We start from the raw sequence: 15,814 nt of genomic DNA, 5'->3' as shown, positions 1-15,814 counted from the left end.
TGTGACAATTCACACTAAACATGTGACACTGCACATCTTTCATTGAGACCCTTTATTATTTCAATATTTGCTGGAAATATATTGATAGATCATTCAGTAACATTTTTAGAGCCTTATAACTGAAAACGTTTTTTACGGTCACTATTGTGACCGATGGGATTAAATAGGTTAACAACATCAAAATGTGAAATAACAGGATTGCACAACCTGCAATAATTAAAGGTCACATTACTATTGGCTCACAGTTGTCACATGGTTCACGCACGCTGAGAAAAAGCGTCCAAACAGTTGCAAAACGTTTGGCAAATAAAACGAGAGTATCTATTGGACAAAATCATGTAGGTCCCGCCCCATTTCGTTCCATTTTTTTCCGTTTAGAATTGTTTTTCAACAGATTCGTCATAAGGAAAACACCCCAGCGACACACGGTCTGGGTGCAATCTGCTATGCATAATTGCAAACCTCGGGACATATTCAACTCACTGTTTCATTGTTTAGCCAGATCATTGTCCCAACTCCCAACATGAAGATACCAGTTGTTGATTTTGGAGCATACAAGTTAGGGGAAAACGATGTTTCGGGGGAACAGTTAGAGATCCTGAGCAGGCAGTTGAAAACGGCCTTTACTGGAGTGGGATTTGTTTATCTGAAGAATACTGGGATAGTGCAACTAGAAGTGAGTAACAGCATTGCTCAGAGTTTTTATTTTTAAGGTGTTGGAAATATTTGGCATGTCAGTACGAGTGGATTTTGTGCTTTGGGTGATCAACATGAGGCTATTCTTCATAGGTGGACGAGGTTATGACAATATCCAAGAAATTCTTTCTGCAACCAGACGAAATGAAACTGCCTTTCAGCAGGAAAAGTTTCTCTAATAGTCCTAACCATGGCTGGGTGTCTTCAGAGACTGAGAGGTATAGAGACACTGTCAAGTCAAAATATCTGGCTGTGCTTACTTGTCAAAACAGTTAGTCTAGTCATTATGTTATATGATAATATATTATATCCATAGTCTCCACTCAGTATAGTGTTAATGATGACTGTTTGTTGTGTACATTGATTGAATGGTTAGGACTATCTCTCTGTATTCACAGTTTAAATCCCAAGAGACCAGGAGACCTAAAGGAAGCCTTCAACACTGCGTCCTTTCATCCAGACATAGTAAACAACGTCTGTCTCTGTGTCTGTCTGTACATCCAACTTCTCTGCTGTGGTTGTTGTTGCTATCAGTGTCAAGGTACAAAGGGATTGACCTCACTCTGAGCCATATACAGAGTTCAACCACTCTGATAGAACTCCATCTAGAAACAGAACTCACCAGGCTGATAGAACTCCATCTAGGAACAGAACTCACCAGCGCTGATGAACTCATCTAGAAACAGAACTCCCCAGGCTGATAGAACTCCACTAGAAACAGAACTCACCAGGCTGATAGAACTCCATCTAGGACAAGAACTCACCAGGCTGATAGAACTCCATCTAGAGAACAGAACTCACCAGGCTGATAGAACTCCATCTAGAAACAGAACTCACCAGGCTGATAGAATCCATCTAGGAACAGAACTCACCAGGCTGATAGAACTCCATCTAGGAACAGAACTCACCAGGCTGATAGAACTCCATCTGGAACAGAACTCACCAGCTCTGATAGAACTCCATCTAGAACAGAACTCACCAGGCTGATAGAACTCCATCTAGGAACAGAACTCACCAGGCTGATAGAATCCATCTGGAACAGAACTCACCAGGCTGATAGAACTCCATCTAGAAACAGAACTCACCAGGCTGATAAAATCCATCTGAAACAGAACTCACAGGCTGATAGAACTCCATCTAGGAACAGAACTCACCAGGCTGATAGAATCCATCTAGAACAGAACTCACCAGGCTGATAGAACTCCATCTAGAAAAGAACTCACCAGGCTGATAGAACTCCATCTAGAACAGAACTCACCAGGCTGATAGAACTCCATCTAGAAACAGAACTCACCAGGCTGATAGAACTCCATCTAAAAACAGAACTCACCAGGCTGATAGAACTCCATCTAGAAACAGAACTCACCAGCTCTGATAGAATCCATCTAGACAGAACTCACCAGGCTGATAGAACTCCATCTAGAACAGAACTCACCAGGCTGATAGAACTCCATCTAGAACAGAACTCACCAGGCTGATAGAACTCCATCTAGGAAACAGAACTCACCAGGCTGATAGAACTCCATCTAGAAACAGACTCACCAGGCTGATAGAACTCATCTAGACAGACTCACAGGCTGATAGAACTCCATCTAGGAACAGAACTCACCAGGCTGATAGAACTCCATCTAGAACAAACTCACCAGGCTGATAGAACTCCATCTAGGAACAGAACTCACCAGGCTGATAGAACTCCATCTAGGAAGAACTCACCAGGCTGATAGAACTCCATCTAGGAACAGAACTCACCAGGCTGATAGAACTCCATCTAGGAACAAACTCACCAGGCTGATAGAACTCCATCTAGGAAACGAACTCACCAGGCTGATAGAACTCCATCTAAAACAGAACTCACCAGGCTGATAGAACTCCATCTAGGAACAGAACTCACCAGGCTGATAGAACTCCATCTAGGAACATAACTCACCAGGCTGATAGAACTCCATCTAGGAACAGACTCACCAGGCTGTAGAACTCCATCTAGACAGAACTCACCAGGCTGATAGAACTCCATCTAGAAACAGAACTCACCAGGCTGATAGAATCCCATCTAGAACAGAACTCACCAGGCTGATAGAACTCCATCTAGAACAGAACTCACCAGGCTGATAGAATCCATCTAGGAACAGACTCACCAGGCTGATAGAACTCCATCTAGAACAGAACTCACCAGGCTGATAGAACTCCATCTAGGAACAGAACTCACCAGGCTGATAGAACTCCATCTAGGAACAGAACTCACCAGGCTGATAGAACTCCATCTAGGAACAGAACTCACCAGCGCTGATAGAACTCCATCTAGAACAGAACTCACCAGGCTGATAGAACTCCATCTAGGAACAGAACTACCAGGCTGATAGAACTCATCTAGGAACAGAACTCACCAGGCTGATAGAACTCCATCTAGGAACAAACTCACCAGGCTGATAGAACTCCATCTAGGAACAGAACTCACCAGGCTGATAGAACTCCATCTAGGAACAGACTCACCAGCTGATAGAACTCCATCTAGGAACAGAACTCACCAGGCTGATAGAACTCCATCTAGAACAGAACTCCCAGGCTGTAGAACATCTAGGAACAGACTCACCAGGCTGATAGAACTCCATCTAGGAACAGAACTCACCAGGCTGATAGAACTCCATCTAGGAACAGAACTCACCAGGCTGATAGAACTCCATCTAGGAACAGAACTCACCAGGCTGATAGAACTCCATCTAGGAACAGAACTCACCAGGCTGATAGAACTCCATCTAGGAACAGACCTCACAGGCTGATAGAACTCCATCTAGGCACAGACTCACCAGGCTGATAGAACTCCATCTAGGAACAGAACTCACCAGGCTGATAGAACTCCATCTAAGAAACAGAACTCACCAGGCCACCCATAGGTTTTGACAACTTTCAATGTATTCCTGTCATCTTTTATATCCTATATTGTATATAGCTCTGATTTCACTGTCCTTACACAACTCTTCCTGGTCTATAGAAATGGCCATCGTGGGAAGGAGTGAATGGATTCTGTGAGATCCAGTCATCGTTCTTCCTGCGCTGTAAGGACCTGTGTCTCCGGGTGCTTCGTGTGATGGCCGACAGTCTGGGCCTGGAGGCTGAGGTCTTCCTGAGTGCACACAGACACATAGGGAGTGAGTACAGCTTTCTCTCTCTCTCTTTCTCTCAGGGGGTTATATATGTACAATCACACCTGGGTGAAGGGCTGCTCAGTCCTAAGAATGTAAAACTGAAGTTGGGCAATTCCATGGTAACAGAGTGACACTAAGATTCAGATTGTTCACTTTAGAATGTATGTCAAACAAAAAACAATGATTGCAAAGTTAAACAAACCTTACAACAATGGACAAGGACTACTTTAACAATTTACAACAAAAAAATAACAAAAACACATTTACTTGAAGAACAGTGCAGATGCAAAGTTTGGTAACAGAATGACGTCACAAAGACCCCAAACCCTCATACATTTTAAAGTGAAAATCTGAGTCTCAATGTCCCTCTGTTACCGTGGAATTGCCCAGTTGTAAAAGAAAGTTAAGGAAGGCTACTTATCCCCTTCAACGATATGAATTTCTAAAGCGTTTTGGAGCAAGCTTCTTCGTCAACTATTGCAACACAGTGTCAGAATATTACAAATACACATTAATCATGGTTCCCTTTCAATATGTATTTGTAACATTCTGACACTGTGTTGCAATAGTTCTGGAACCATCTTTGAAAGGACAATGTGAAAGGAAAATACAGTTGGGGCCCTATTGTGTGAGTCAGGCTTGATTGTTGTTGTCTCCTGCAGGTGATGAGAACGGCACTACCCTGAGGTCGCTGTATTACCCCCCGGTGAGGAGTGACAGGGTGAAGGAGGGCCAGCTGCGCTGTGGAGAACACTCTGACTACGGCAGCATCACCCTGGTCTTCCAGAGCCAAGAGGGTGGCCTGCAGGTAAACAAGACACCACTGAATCCTCTGGTCTTCTAGAACCAAGAGGGTGGTCTGCAGGTAAACAAGATATCTGAATCCTCTGGTCTTCTAGAACCAAGAGGGTGGTCTGCAGGTAAACAAGACACCACTGAATCCTCTGGTCTTCTAGAACCAAGAGGGTGGTCTGCAGGTAAACAAGATATCTGAATCCTCTGCAGCTTCTATTAGGGCCAGTGTTTCTGGCTACGGCACCTGGCAGGAAAAACTTTGGCTCTAGGTATATTATTGCACACAGTCCATGCAACTTATTAAGCCAAATTTTAAGGGACATTCGGTAAGTATTCAGGCCCCATGACTTTCTCCAAATTTTGTTACGTTACAGCCTTATTCTAAAATAGATTTTTTAGAATAAGGCTGTAACGTAACAAAATATGTAAAAAGGGAAGGTGTCTGAATACTTTCCGAATGCACTATATGTATGTTAATGGTATTTGTTCACCCCAATAGCAAAGTTTGACTAAAAATATTTTATCCATACCTCTAAATGCCATCTTATTAGATGTTGCCATTTCCCCCCATTAGTTTGGGATTGAGACCTGTAGTCATCTCAATATCAGACCACTTTGGAGATATTAACAAACTTACCAAGTTACCTGGGGTGAAATCTATTGTAGAATAAATGGAACTTTGATCAATTTCATTTTATTAACATGGTTTATGTGTGTTCTATCAGTAATGGGGTAAACTGGATATTAAAATGACAAATCCATAGGTGCGTACCAGGTCAGGGGAGTTCATCTCTGCTCCCAGCATCCCTGGGACAGTACTGATCAACATAGCTGACCTGATGCAGAGGTGGACCAGTGATGTTTTCCTCTCAGCGGTGAGACTTGCCCTTCCATTTGACACACCTTTACCTGATAAGATCATACAAGATGTTACAGGTTCATTGCTTGTGGAAACAGACCTGCATTCAAATACTATTTAAAATGATTTAGAATACTTAATAAGCAGGGCTTGATTGAGTTTGTTGTAATGGAACCAATAGAAAAGTCCTAAAAGTATAAACAAACCCCGCCCACCTGGAAGACTAAAGGAAATGCTAAAAGTATTTGTAAGATTTCAAATAGTATTTGAATCCAGGGTCGTATTCATTAGGGCACACGAGCAAAACATTTTGCAACAGAAAGTTAGTCCCTGCCTGTTTCAGTTCATTTTCTTAAGTTTGGTACCTAGTGAATATGACTTGGGTCTCTGTGGAAGCAAAGGTAAATTTGCCTTTGAATTTTGCATCTCACTTATCCTTTCAGGTCCATAGGGTTTTGCTGCCCCCTGCTGGAGACTTGAGCACACGGCAGTCCCTGGCTTTCTTTGTGCAGCCAGACGATGAAGCCCTCATCACCTGTTTTGACGGATCCAACAAATATCCCCCTGTGAAGTCAGGAGCCTATCTCAGTGAACGCTTTAATGACTCTTATGGGAGGAAGTGAGCTTTATCTATCCAGCATTAATTATTTTGTGTTATGCAATTATGTCAGTGAAACAGAATGTCAGTAAAGAGAGAATAAATAAGTATAACCATTACTTTCCTCTTTCACATCCCTCTATCATCACGCCATCCCAATAATCTCTCCTTCCTCCTGATGTTTAACATTCCTTCACTACTCCTCACAAATGTAAAAGCATTGGATTGGTGTTGACATGGGGTAGAGGGAGTTTACATATACCAGTCATTTCCTTTAAATCCATGAAGGGAAGTGGGAGAGCGAGAGAGAGAATCAGATAAAGTTGTGGAGATAAAGGAATATGTGAGCAGAAACCCTCCAGGTACAGATACTGTATGTAGAACCATAGTAAAGCCCTGTATGGACTGTCAATACAGGTACTGTATGTAGAACCATAGTAAAGACCAGTATGGACTATCAATACAGGTACTCTATGTAGAACCATAGTAAAGTCCAGTATGGATTATCAATACAGATACTGTATGTAGAACCATAGTAAAGCCCAGTATGGACTAACAATACAACGTGACCATTTAGAATGAGGCCCAGTTCAATGAGAGGAAGTCTTAACAGAACTGGGGGATGACAGACATGAAGTGGGTGAGTGGAGATCTAATATTTCTTTGTGCCAAACACTAAAGCATGATATTGTAATAAGTCTACACCCTATTCCATATGTAGAACACTACTTTAGACCTGGTCAGAAGCACCGTAGTGCACTACGTAGGGAATAGGGAACCATTTGGAACAGAGGCAGTAATTCCCCTGAACATCTTTCTCTTCATCATCTGGTTTCTTTAACAGCCTTTCACTCCTCCCCTCTTCCTCCCCTCCTCCCTTTTCATTCTATTCTATCAGCCACACCACTAGCTCACCTCCACACAATCCATTTACAAGTTAAAGACACACCTTGGAATAAATAACAAAGGAAAACTATTACTAGATGAAGTTTAGTGTTTTTTATTATTTCCCATCACCATAAATCATATTTAATCACTGAACAGTAGCAGACCTAACTTCATCTGTTCCTGACTCTGGATAGTGGATTAAAAATACTATCAATCTCCAATGATATTAAAGTACTATTCTGAACATTACTGATATACTGAGTGGCAAGTCAAGATATCTGCTGTTTAATATGGTTTAGTTAGTTAGTAAGTGATTCTACCTGTTCAATGCCATTGAGGAGAATTATATAGAGACAGAGAACCAATTGAGAAAACATCAATGGTTCTGACTGACAACCAATATACAGCAACACAATACATCATGATTTGTGGAAATGTACATGATAAAAACATGAATACAAAGTATTTTTATAACTGAAGTTTCTGTATATCAAATCAGTCAGAATTTTTTTTATCAAAACAGCAGAATGAATCATCACATCTGGGGACCATCACCACCAGCATGACTAGTATCTATGTGGACCCTACTACAGTTTAACCAGCTCAGCTATAGACTACACCAGCTTGACTAGTATCTATGTGGACCCTACTACAGTTTAACCAGCTCAGCTATAGACTACACCAGCATGACTAGTATCTATGTGGACCCTACTACAGTTTAACTAGCTCAGCTATAGACTACACCAGCATGACTAGTATCTATCTGGACCATACTACAGTTTAACCAGCTCAGCTATAGACTACACCAGCATGACTAGTATCTATGTGGACCCAACTACAGTTTAACCAGCTCAGCAGTACCATTGAGATAAAACCCAGGATAGAGGGGCTGAGTGAATGTGGTCTGGACTCTGTGGAGGAGGGTCATTGTGTCAGAGACACTGTAGAAGGACAGAGTACCTGCTTGTGATCCAGGTACACTCCTACTCTGGAGGACTGAGGGCCTGATACTTTAGTCACAACATTATTGTGTCTGAAACAATAACCACCACTATAGCACTGTAAACTCCAAGACTTGTCATTGTATCCAAATGTATTATCTGCCTCTGTTCTGCTGATGTCTTGATATGAGACTGCTGTATTAACACCCAGACCACTCCACCTCCCAGTAACAGCATCCAGGCCCTCTCTCCACAGAACCTGGTAGTGGTTGGTGAATCTGTCTGGATGATCAGGATATGGTTGGACTTGGCCTGTATAGGTCACCTTTCTGTTTCCTTCAGACAGAGAGAGGAGTGTGTGTGCTGTGTTTGGGTCCAGTGTGAGCTGACAGGAATCTGGGAGAAGAGCAGAGCAGAGACCAATGAGGGGAGTTTGAACAATAAGTTAAGTCAGATACTGTATCTACCCTGTCTTTGATTAGAGCACAGCAGAGATCAAATCAGAGAAATATGAGGAGTCGGATAGATACCCAGTCTTTGATTAGATCTACTATTGCTATATATTTCTAGAGGGATTGTTAGGAGTGTCAGTAAAAANCCCTACTACAGTTTAACCAGCTCAGCTATAGACTACACCAGCATGACTAGTATCTATGTGGACCCTACTACAGTTTAACCAGCTCAGCAGTACCATTATAGTGATAAAACCCAGGATAGAGGGGCTGAGTGAATGTGGTCTGGACTCTGTGGAGGAGGGTCATTGTGTCAGAGACACTGTAGAAGGACAGAGTACCTGCTTGTGATCCAGGTACACTCCTACTCTGGAGGACTGAGGGCCTGATACTTTAGTCACAACATTATTGTGTCTGAAACAATAACCACCACTATAGCACTGTAAACTCCAAGACTTGTCATTGTATCCAAATGTATTATCTGCCTCTGTTCTGCTGATGTCTTGATATGAGACTGCTGTATTAACACCCAGACCACTCCACCTCCCAGTAACAGCATCCAGGCCCTCTCTCCACAGAACCTGGTAGTGGTTGGTGAATCTGTCTGGATGATCAGGATATGGTTGGACTTGGCCTGTATAGGTCACCTTTCTGTTTCCTTCAGACAGAGAGAGGAGTGTGTGTGCTGTGTTTGGGTCCAGTGTGAGCTGACAGGAATCTGGGAGAAGAGCAGAGCAGAGACCAATGAGGGGAGTTTGAACAATAAGTTAAGTCAGATACTGTATCTACCCTGTCTTTGATTAGAGCACAGCAGAGATCAAATCAGAGAAATATGAGGAGTCGGATAGATACCCAGTCTTTGATTAGATCTACTATTGCTATATATTTCTAGAGGGATTGTTAGGAGTGTCAGTAAAAAGAGACTGTTAGTTACTTCACAATAAAGAGATTCACATTGTAAGAACTGTTCTCTGGTCTTGGGCTCTGGAGGCAGTACAACATCCACTATATTCACTACAGACACACAAACACAATTTTGGGGTCACTTAGAAATGTCCTTGTTTTTAAAAGAAAAGGACATTTTTTGTCCATTAAAATAACATTGAATTGATCAGAAATACAGTGTAGACATTGTTAATGTCACCAAAGCCCCATATACTACCCACCACTGCGACCTGTACGCTCTCGTTGGCTGGCCCTCGCTTCATACTCGTCGCCAAACCCACTGGCTCCAGGTCATCTACAAGACCCTGCTAGGTAAAGTCCCCCCTTATCTCAGCTCGCTGGTCACCATAGTAGCACCCACCTGTAGCACGCGCTCCAGCAGGTATAGCTCTCTGGTCACCCCCAAAACCAATTCCTCCTTTGGCCGCCTCTCCTTCCAGTTCTCTGCTGCCAATGACTGGAACGAACTACAAAAATCTCTGAAACTGGAAACACTTATCTCCCTCACTAGCTTTAAGCACCATCTGTCAGAGCAGCTCACAGATTACTGCACCTGTACATAGCCCATCTATAATTAGCCCAAACAACTACCTTGTCCCCTAATGTATTTTTTATTTTTTTTGCTCCTTTGCACCCTATTATTTCTATTTTTACTTTGCATATTCTTCCACTGCAAATCTACCATTCCAGTGTTTTACTTGCTATATTGTATTTACTTCGCCACCATGGCCTTTTTTTGCCTTTACCTCCCTTATCTCACCTCATTTGCTCACATTGTATATAGACTTATTTTTCTACTGTATTATTGACTGTGTGTTTGTTTTACTCCATGTGTAACTCTGTGTTGTTGTATGTGTCGAACTGCTTTGCTTTATCTTGGCCAGGTTGCAATTGTAAATGAGAACTTGTTCTCAACTTGCCTACCTGGTTAAATAATGGTGAAATAAATAAATAAAATTAAAATGTTGTAAATTACTATTGTAGCTGGAAACGGCAGATTTTTTATGGAATATCTACATAGGCTTACAGAGGCTCATTATCAGCAACCTTCACTCCTGTGTTCCAACGACACGTTGAGTTGGCTAATCCAAGTTTATCATTTAAAGAAAGGCTAACTGATCATTAGAAAACCCTTTTGCAATTATGTTAGCACAGCTGAAAACTGTTGTGCTGATTTAAAGAAGCAATAAAGCTGGCCTTTAGACTAAAGTATCTGGAGCATCGGCATTTGTGGGTTCGATTACAGGCACAAAATGTCCAGAAACAAAGAACTTTCTTCTGAAACTCGTCAGTCTATTCTTGTTCTGAGAAATGAAGGCTATTCTATGCAATAAATTGCCAAGAAACTGAAGATCTCGTACAACGCTGTTAAATACTCCCTTCACAGAACAGCGCAAATTGGCTCTAACCAGAATGGAAAGAGGAGTGGGAGGCCCCGGTGCACAACTGAGCAAGAGGACAAGTACATTAGAGTGTCTAGTTTGAGAAACAGACGCCTCGCAAGTCCTTAACTGGCAGCTTCATTAAATAGTACCCACAAAACACCAGTCTCAACATCAACAGTGAAGAGGCGACTCCGGGATGCTGGCACAGTCTTACATCTCCAAAGTACTGAAGAAGACGGACAACGATGCTGGGTAAGTCTGAAGATACACTGGTACTGGAGAGAAACTGATAACTCTGGAGACAGACAGACAGACAGACATACAGACACAGAAACAGAACCGATTTCTATTTGAGTTTTAATTTCATATCACATGTATCAAGGCAGTGTCATGACGTTGCCCTCTTTGGGGATAGTGAGTACCATCCCCCTCTCTCTGCACCATCCCCCTCTCTCTCTCACCAGCTCTCTGTCTTCCCCCTACCAACAGGCTCTGTTAGGCAGGTCATAAATTCCTAGAGTTGTCTCCTCATGGCCAGAGTATAAGAGAGTGAGTTTTCATAGGAACTTCTTCCACATCACACAACTTGAGAACTGAACAATGTACATGTTCTGGAGAATGTATAAACGATCGGTGAAGCAGCCAGCTACGAACTGGTCTGTTTTGTACAATTTAGTGACCTCAGGAAAGACAATACAGCCACATTACCATAACTCTGTTTATACAAGAGTCTCAGTTGTGAGGCTTTCATCTAATTGTTGTATAAAATGAATAAGTAAAGATGAAACTATTTGTGAAATTATGTAATGTGATTTAAACAGTTTAATGAAGGAAACTCCAATTCCCTTTGGAGATTAACTAAATCATTGGCCCGCCCCATGAGCACAGACATTGATCTGTGCTCAAAATCTGTGCTCAAAATCAGAAATGTTCTGTCCAAAAATGATGCAGAAAAATGAATCCATGCTTTTGTTACTTCTAGGTTAGACTACTGCAATGCTCTACTTTCTGGCTACCCGGATAAAGCACTAAATAAACTTCAAGGGTCAGTAGCTAAATACTGGCTGCTGAATCCTGACTAGACCCAGAAACCTGGCTCCTGTTAGGCAAGGGCTGATTTCAAGGTTTTATACTGTTAATTACAAGGTAATGGGCTTATGACTTCTACGCTATCTTATTCACAGATTTGGTCCTGTCGTACACTAACTACACGTAGCTTACGGTCTTTAAGAAACATAGAGGCAGGGCTTTCTCCTATAGAATTTCTCAATTTTTATGGAATGGTCTGGCCTACCCATGTGAGAGACACAGACTCGAGGCATTCTCAAGGTCTGTTTAAGTCTTTAGGCTCGAAGAGCAGTTATCATCTTCAGTGGGTCATTCTTGATTGTGTTGTTGTGTGAGTTCATCGCGGATCCGTCAGGAGTGTGAAGGGACGTCGACAAAGGCTCATGGAAGCAACGAAACAAAGACTTACGCTGTCTTCTGCCTGGACGGTCCTTCCCCTCTCTTTCAAACTGGGAATTCCTCTGCCTATGAAACCCTATTCAGGGGCTGACGTCACTGGCGTACTGGTGCTCTTTCATGCCGTCCTAGAGGGGTGCGTCACTTGAGTGGGTTGAGTCACTTGAGTGGATCTTCCCTGTCTGGGTTGGCGCCCCCTTGGTTTGTGCCATGGCGAGATATCTTTGTGGCGCTATACTCCGGCTTCGGGTGTCGCTAGGATTGGTAAGTCTGTGGGTGAAGATATCCTCTGGGCGTAGGAGTGGGTGTGAGGGAAGGCTGTGCTTGTGAGCAAGTTGGGTGGGTGTTACTATCTCTGTGTTGGCCTTGTCCGGGGGTTGGCTATCGGATTGGGGCCACAGTGTCTCCTGGACCCCTTAGACTGCTCGAGCCTCCTCAGTAGTTATATCCAAGCTGCGTGATGATTAGTGTGGGCTCGGGGTGGCTAGGTCAGTTTGTTATATCATCGGGAGTAATTTCTCGCTGTCTTATGCGTGTCCTGTGTCGAATTGAAGTTATGCTCTTCTAATTCTCCCTCTTCTCTCCTTTCTTTCTGTTCTCATCTCAGTTGGAGGACGCCTGAGCTCTCTGGGACCAGTGTGTTCAGGCATAGACTGGCATGGATAGCATCCTTGTTTCTAGTCCCAGGCCACCTGTGCTGTGCTGCTGCTTCCGCCTGTATTCAACTGTTTATGCTGTGGCTATGGAACCAACTGACCCTGTCATCGACGTGCGTACTGGAGTGTCACAGACCTGCTGTTTTCCAACTCTCCTAGACACAAACCGCAGAGAGACATTAATGGTAGTGATATTCCGCTTAAGTGATTCGGCATGAAAGCAACTGACATTGGTTACTCCTGAGGTGGCTGACTTGCTGACCTTCGAGACAACTACTAGTGATTATGTATTGTATTAGTGACATGCAGCTGGTCATTTTATGACACATATGTGAAATCATGCTTGGCTTCATGTTTGTCTGTAGGTTAATACTCCAGCTACGGCCAAACGCCAGAAGAGGACTGGCCACCCCTCATAGCCTGGTTCCTCTCTAGGTTTCTTCCTAGGTTTTGGCCTTTCTAGGGAGTTTTTCCTGCATTGCATTGCTTGCTGTTTGGGGTTTTAGGCTGGGTTTCTGTACAGCACTTTGAGATATCAGCTGATGTACGAAGGGCTATATAAATACATTTGATTTGATTTGGCGTCATGGCACAGCCCCTTTCTACTGTTACAAATATAACCCCCACTGGGAGGAATTCCCTTCAGACCTCATCACAGAGGGAGTTAACGTTTGAGTAGATTGCTGAATCTTTTAACCATACCATGTGGTTAAACTCTGAGACTATCGATTCGACAGAATAAGAGCTACTCTTTGATACTAATTACTAGTCTGCAGCTAGAAATTATGTACCCGTGAATGCGAGGTTACTCTCCATTCTAACCACTGAAGAGAGAGAGAGGGCGGACAAACTCTCCAACAGAAACAAACTTTCCAACAGAGATCACGACGACACACTGAGCGTAAATATATATATTGATTGCAATTATTCCCGAATGAGTGAGCGTTCATGTGCAAAGGATTAGCATTTCAATTTTTTTAATTATCAAGTGTGTAGTGATTCATTTGCGTAATTCCTGCTTTTCTCAGTCTACACCCACTTCCCTTTTGTCCATGCCGGTTTAGCCCACTAGGGCACATCCCCTATCATTTCATTGTAAACCATATCTACTATGTTTGTTTGTTTGTATGTGCATTTCTGTGATTATTTAGTTAGTTAATAAATAAATGATTGAGAGAATTGATGTATGGTTGATTCATAGTGAAGACTGGGTTTGTGTAGATAACCAACAATTTACGACGTTTGGAATGAGACTAATGTGAGGTAAAGAATAATTCATTAATTAGAAGACTAATTGATCAGATATTAAAATATCTGAAAAGTTATATTAGGAAATTATTACTTTGTAATCTGAATATTTTCCTTAGTGCCCCGACTTCCTAGTAAATTACATTTACATGATTAGAATAATCACGTAATAATAATTACAGAGAATTGATTTGATAAACTAACAGTCTTCAGTTTAATGATGCCAAAGACACGACAGCAGTTTAGTTACCTGGAGGAAATGGATGTGATCCTCTGTGTGTGAGAGCTGCTCCAGCTCAGTGCTTCTCTTCCTCAGCTCAGCTATCTCCTGCTTCAGTTGCTCCAGGAGTCGGGAGAACTTCCGGCGCCGAAAAGAGATGGCCGCCTCGCTTCGCGTTCCTTGGAAAATATGCAGTATTTTGTTTTTTTACGTGTTATTTCTTACATCGGTACCCCRGGTAATCTTAGGTTTCATTACATACAGTCGGGAGGAACTACTGAATATACGATTAACGTCAACTCATCATCGTTCCTACCAGGAATATGACTTTCCCGAAACGGATCCAGTGTTTTGCCTTCCACMCAATACAATGGATCTGATCCCAGCCGGCGACCCTGTGCGACGCCGAAAAAGGGGAAAACGCGAAAAAACGTTGGCTGTCTCGTGGTCCAGGCTGCGGAGACGGGCACATCCGCTCCAACTCACCTAGCATTACGACTCCCAATGTCCAGTCTCTGACAATAAGGTTATGAAAATCCGAGCACGGTAGTAGCATTCCAGAGATACATTCAGGGATTGTCAACGCTGTCATGCTTCACGGAAACATGCTAACTCAAGGTTCCTAACGGGTGCGTGCAGCCAGCTAGGTTTCTTCATTGCATCTCGGCCCGACAGAAAACAAAAACATCTTCCTGGTAAGAGAGGGGCCGGGGGGGTATGCCTTATGATTTAACGAGAAGTGGTGTTATCATCTGTCTACAACACCACTAGAACTTCAAGTCGTTCTGTTCACCTGATCTAGAGAAACTTCCTCACAATCAAATGGTTCGACCGCTATTACTACCAAGCGAATTCTCGTCAAATCATAATCACAACCGTATACATTCCCCCCCAAGCAGACAACATCGATGGCCCTGAACCGAACTTTATCTGACTCTTTGTAAACTGGAAACCACACACCCTTGAAGCTCATTCATCGTAGCTGGGATTTTTAACAAGGGCTAATCTAAAAAACAAAACTCCCTACAATATCTCATCAGCATATCGATTGTCTGCTACCAGGCTGGAAAAACACTAGACCAGTGTTATACGTTAATTTTCCCGCGACGCTATAATGCCCTCCCCCGCCCCCCCCTTCGGAAAAGCTGACCACGACTCCATTTTGTTATTCCAGCCTACAAACAAAAAACTCAAACAAACAAGCTCCCCGCTCTCAGGTCTGTTCAACGCTGAGTCCGACCAATCTGAATCCACGCTTCAAGACTGCTTCGATCACGCGCGGATGAATATGTCCGCATCCTCCAACAACAATATTGCACGAATATCTGATTCGGTGATGCGAGTTCATTAGGAAGTGCATTGACGATTGATACTACCACACAGCAACGATAAAACATTCCCAAACCAGGAACCGTGGATGACGGCAGCATTCGCAGCTGAAATGAAAAGCTGCGAACCAACTGCTTTTAACAGTGTAGGTACCGAAAGCATGACCGAATACAAACAGTGTAGCTATTCCTCTCC

The 15,814-nt window shown here is 42.9% G+C and overlaps 1 protein-coding gene across 2 annotated transcripts; it reads left to right on the top strand.

The window, feature by feature from the left end:
- Positions 1-389: 389 nt before the first annotated feature.
- On the top strand, positions 390-7,067 carry si:dkey-10o6.2 (isopenicillin N synthase family oxygenase). 2 transcript variants are annotated; one of them, XM_023998727.3, is made up of 7 exons: positions 390-676; positions 790-914; positions 1,095-1,161; positions 3,686-3,842; positions 4,502-4,647; positions 5,399-5,509; positions 5,937-7,067. In XM_023998727.3, the coding sequence occupies exons 1-7, from the start codon at positions 524-526 to the stop codon at positions 6,114-6,116; spliced, it is 939 nt and encodes a 312-aa protein (XP_023854495.1). In that variant the 5' UTR covers positions 390-523; the 3' UTR covers positions 6,117-7,067. The 2 variants fall into 2 exon arrangements, with proteins under 2 accessions (XP_023854495.1, XP_023854494.1); XM_023998726.3 differs by having other exon boundaries at positions 1,095-1,170.
- The last annotated feature ends 8,747 nt before the right edge of the window (positions 7,068-15,814 follow it).

This window comes from Salvelinus sp. IW2-2015, linkage group LG13, assembly GCF_002910315.2.
Source record: "Salvelinus sp. IW2-2015 linkage group LG13, ASM291031v2, whole genome shotgun sequence".
Taxonomy (NCBI): domain Eukaryota; kingdom Metazoa; phylum Chordata; class Actinopteri; order Salmoniformes; family Salmonidae; genus Salvelinus; species Salvelinus sp. IW2-2015.
The sequence above is the reverse complement of the archived record's forward strand: the minus strand, read 5'-3'. Positions and strand labels throughout refer to the sequence as shown.

What these genes read in the sequence shown, in the direction of transcription:
- si:dkey-10o6.2 (XM_023998726.3), top strand. Translation starts at nt 524, where the DNA reads ATGAAGATACCAGTTGTTGATTTTGGAGCATACAAGTTAGGGGAAAAC. An exon ending in ATCCAGACATAGTAAACAAC is followed by an intron (nt 1,171 to 3,685) that starts GTCTGTCTCTGT and finishes CCTGGTCTATAG; the next exon opens with AAATGGCCATCGTGGGAAGG. An exon ending in TGCACACAGACACATAGGGA is followed by an intron (nt 3,843 to 4,501) that starts GTGAGTACAGCT and finishes TGTCTCCTGCAG; the next exon opens with GTGATGAGAACGGCACTACC.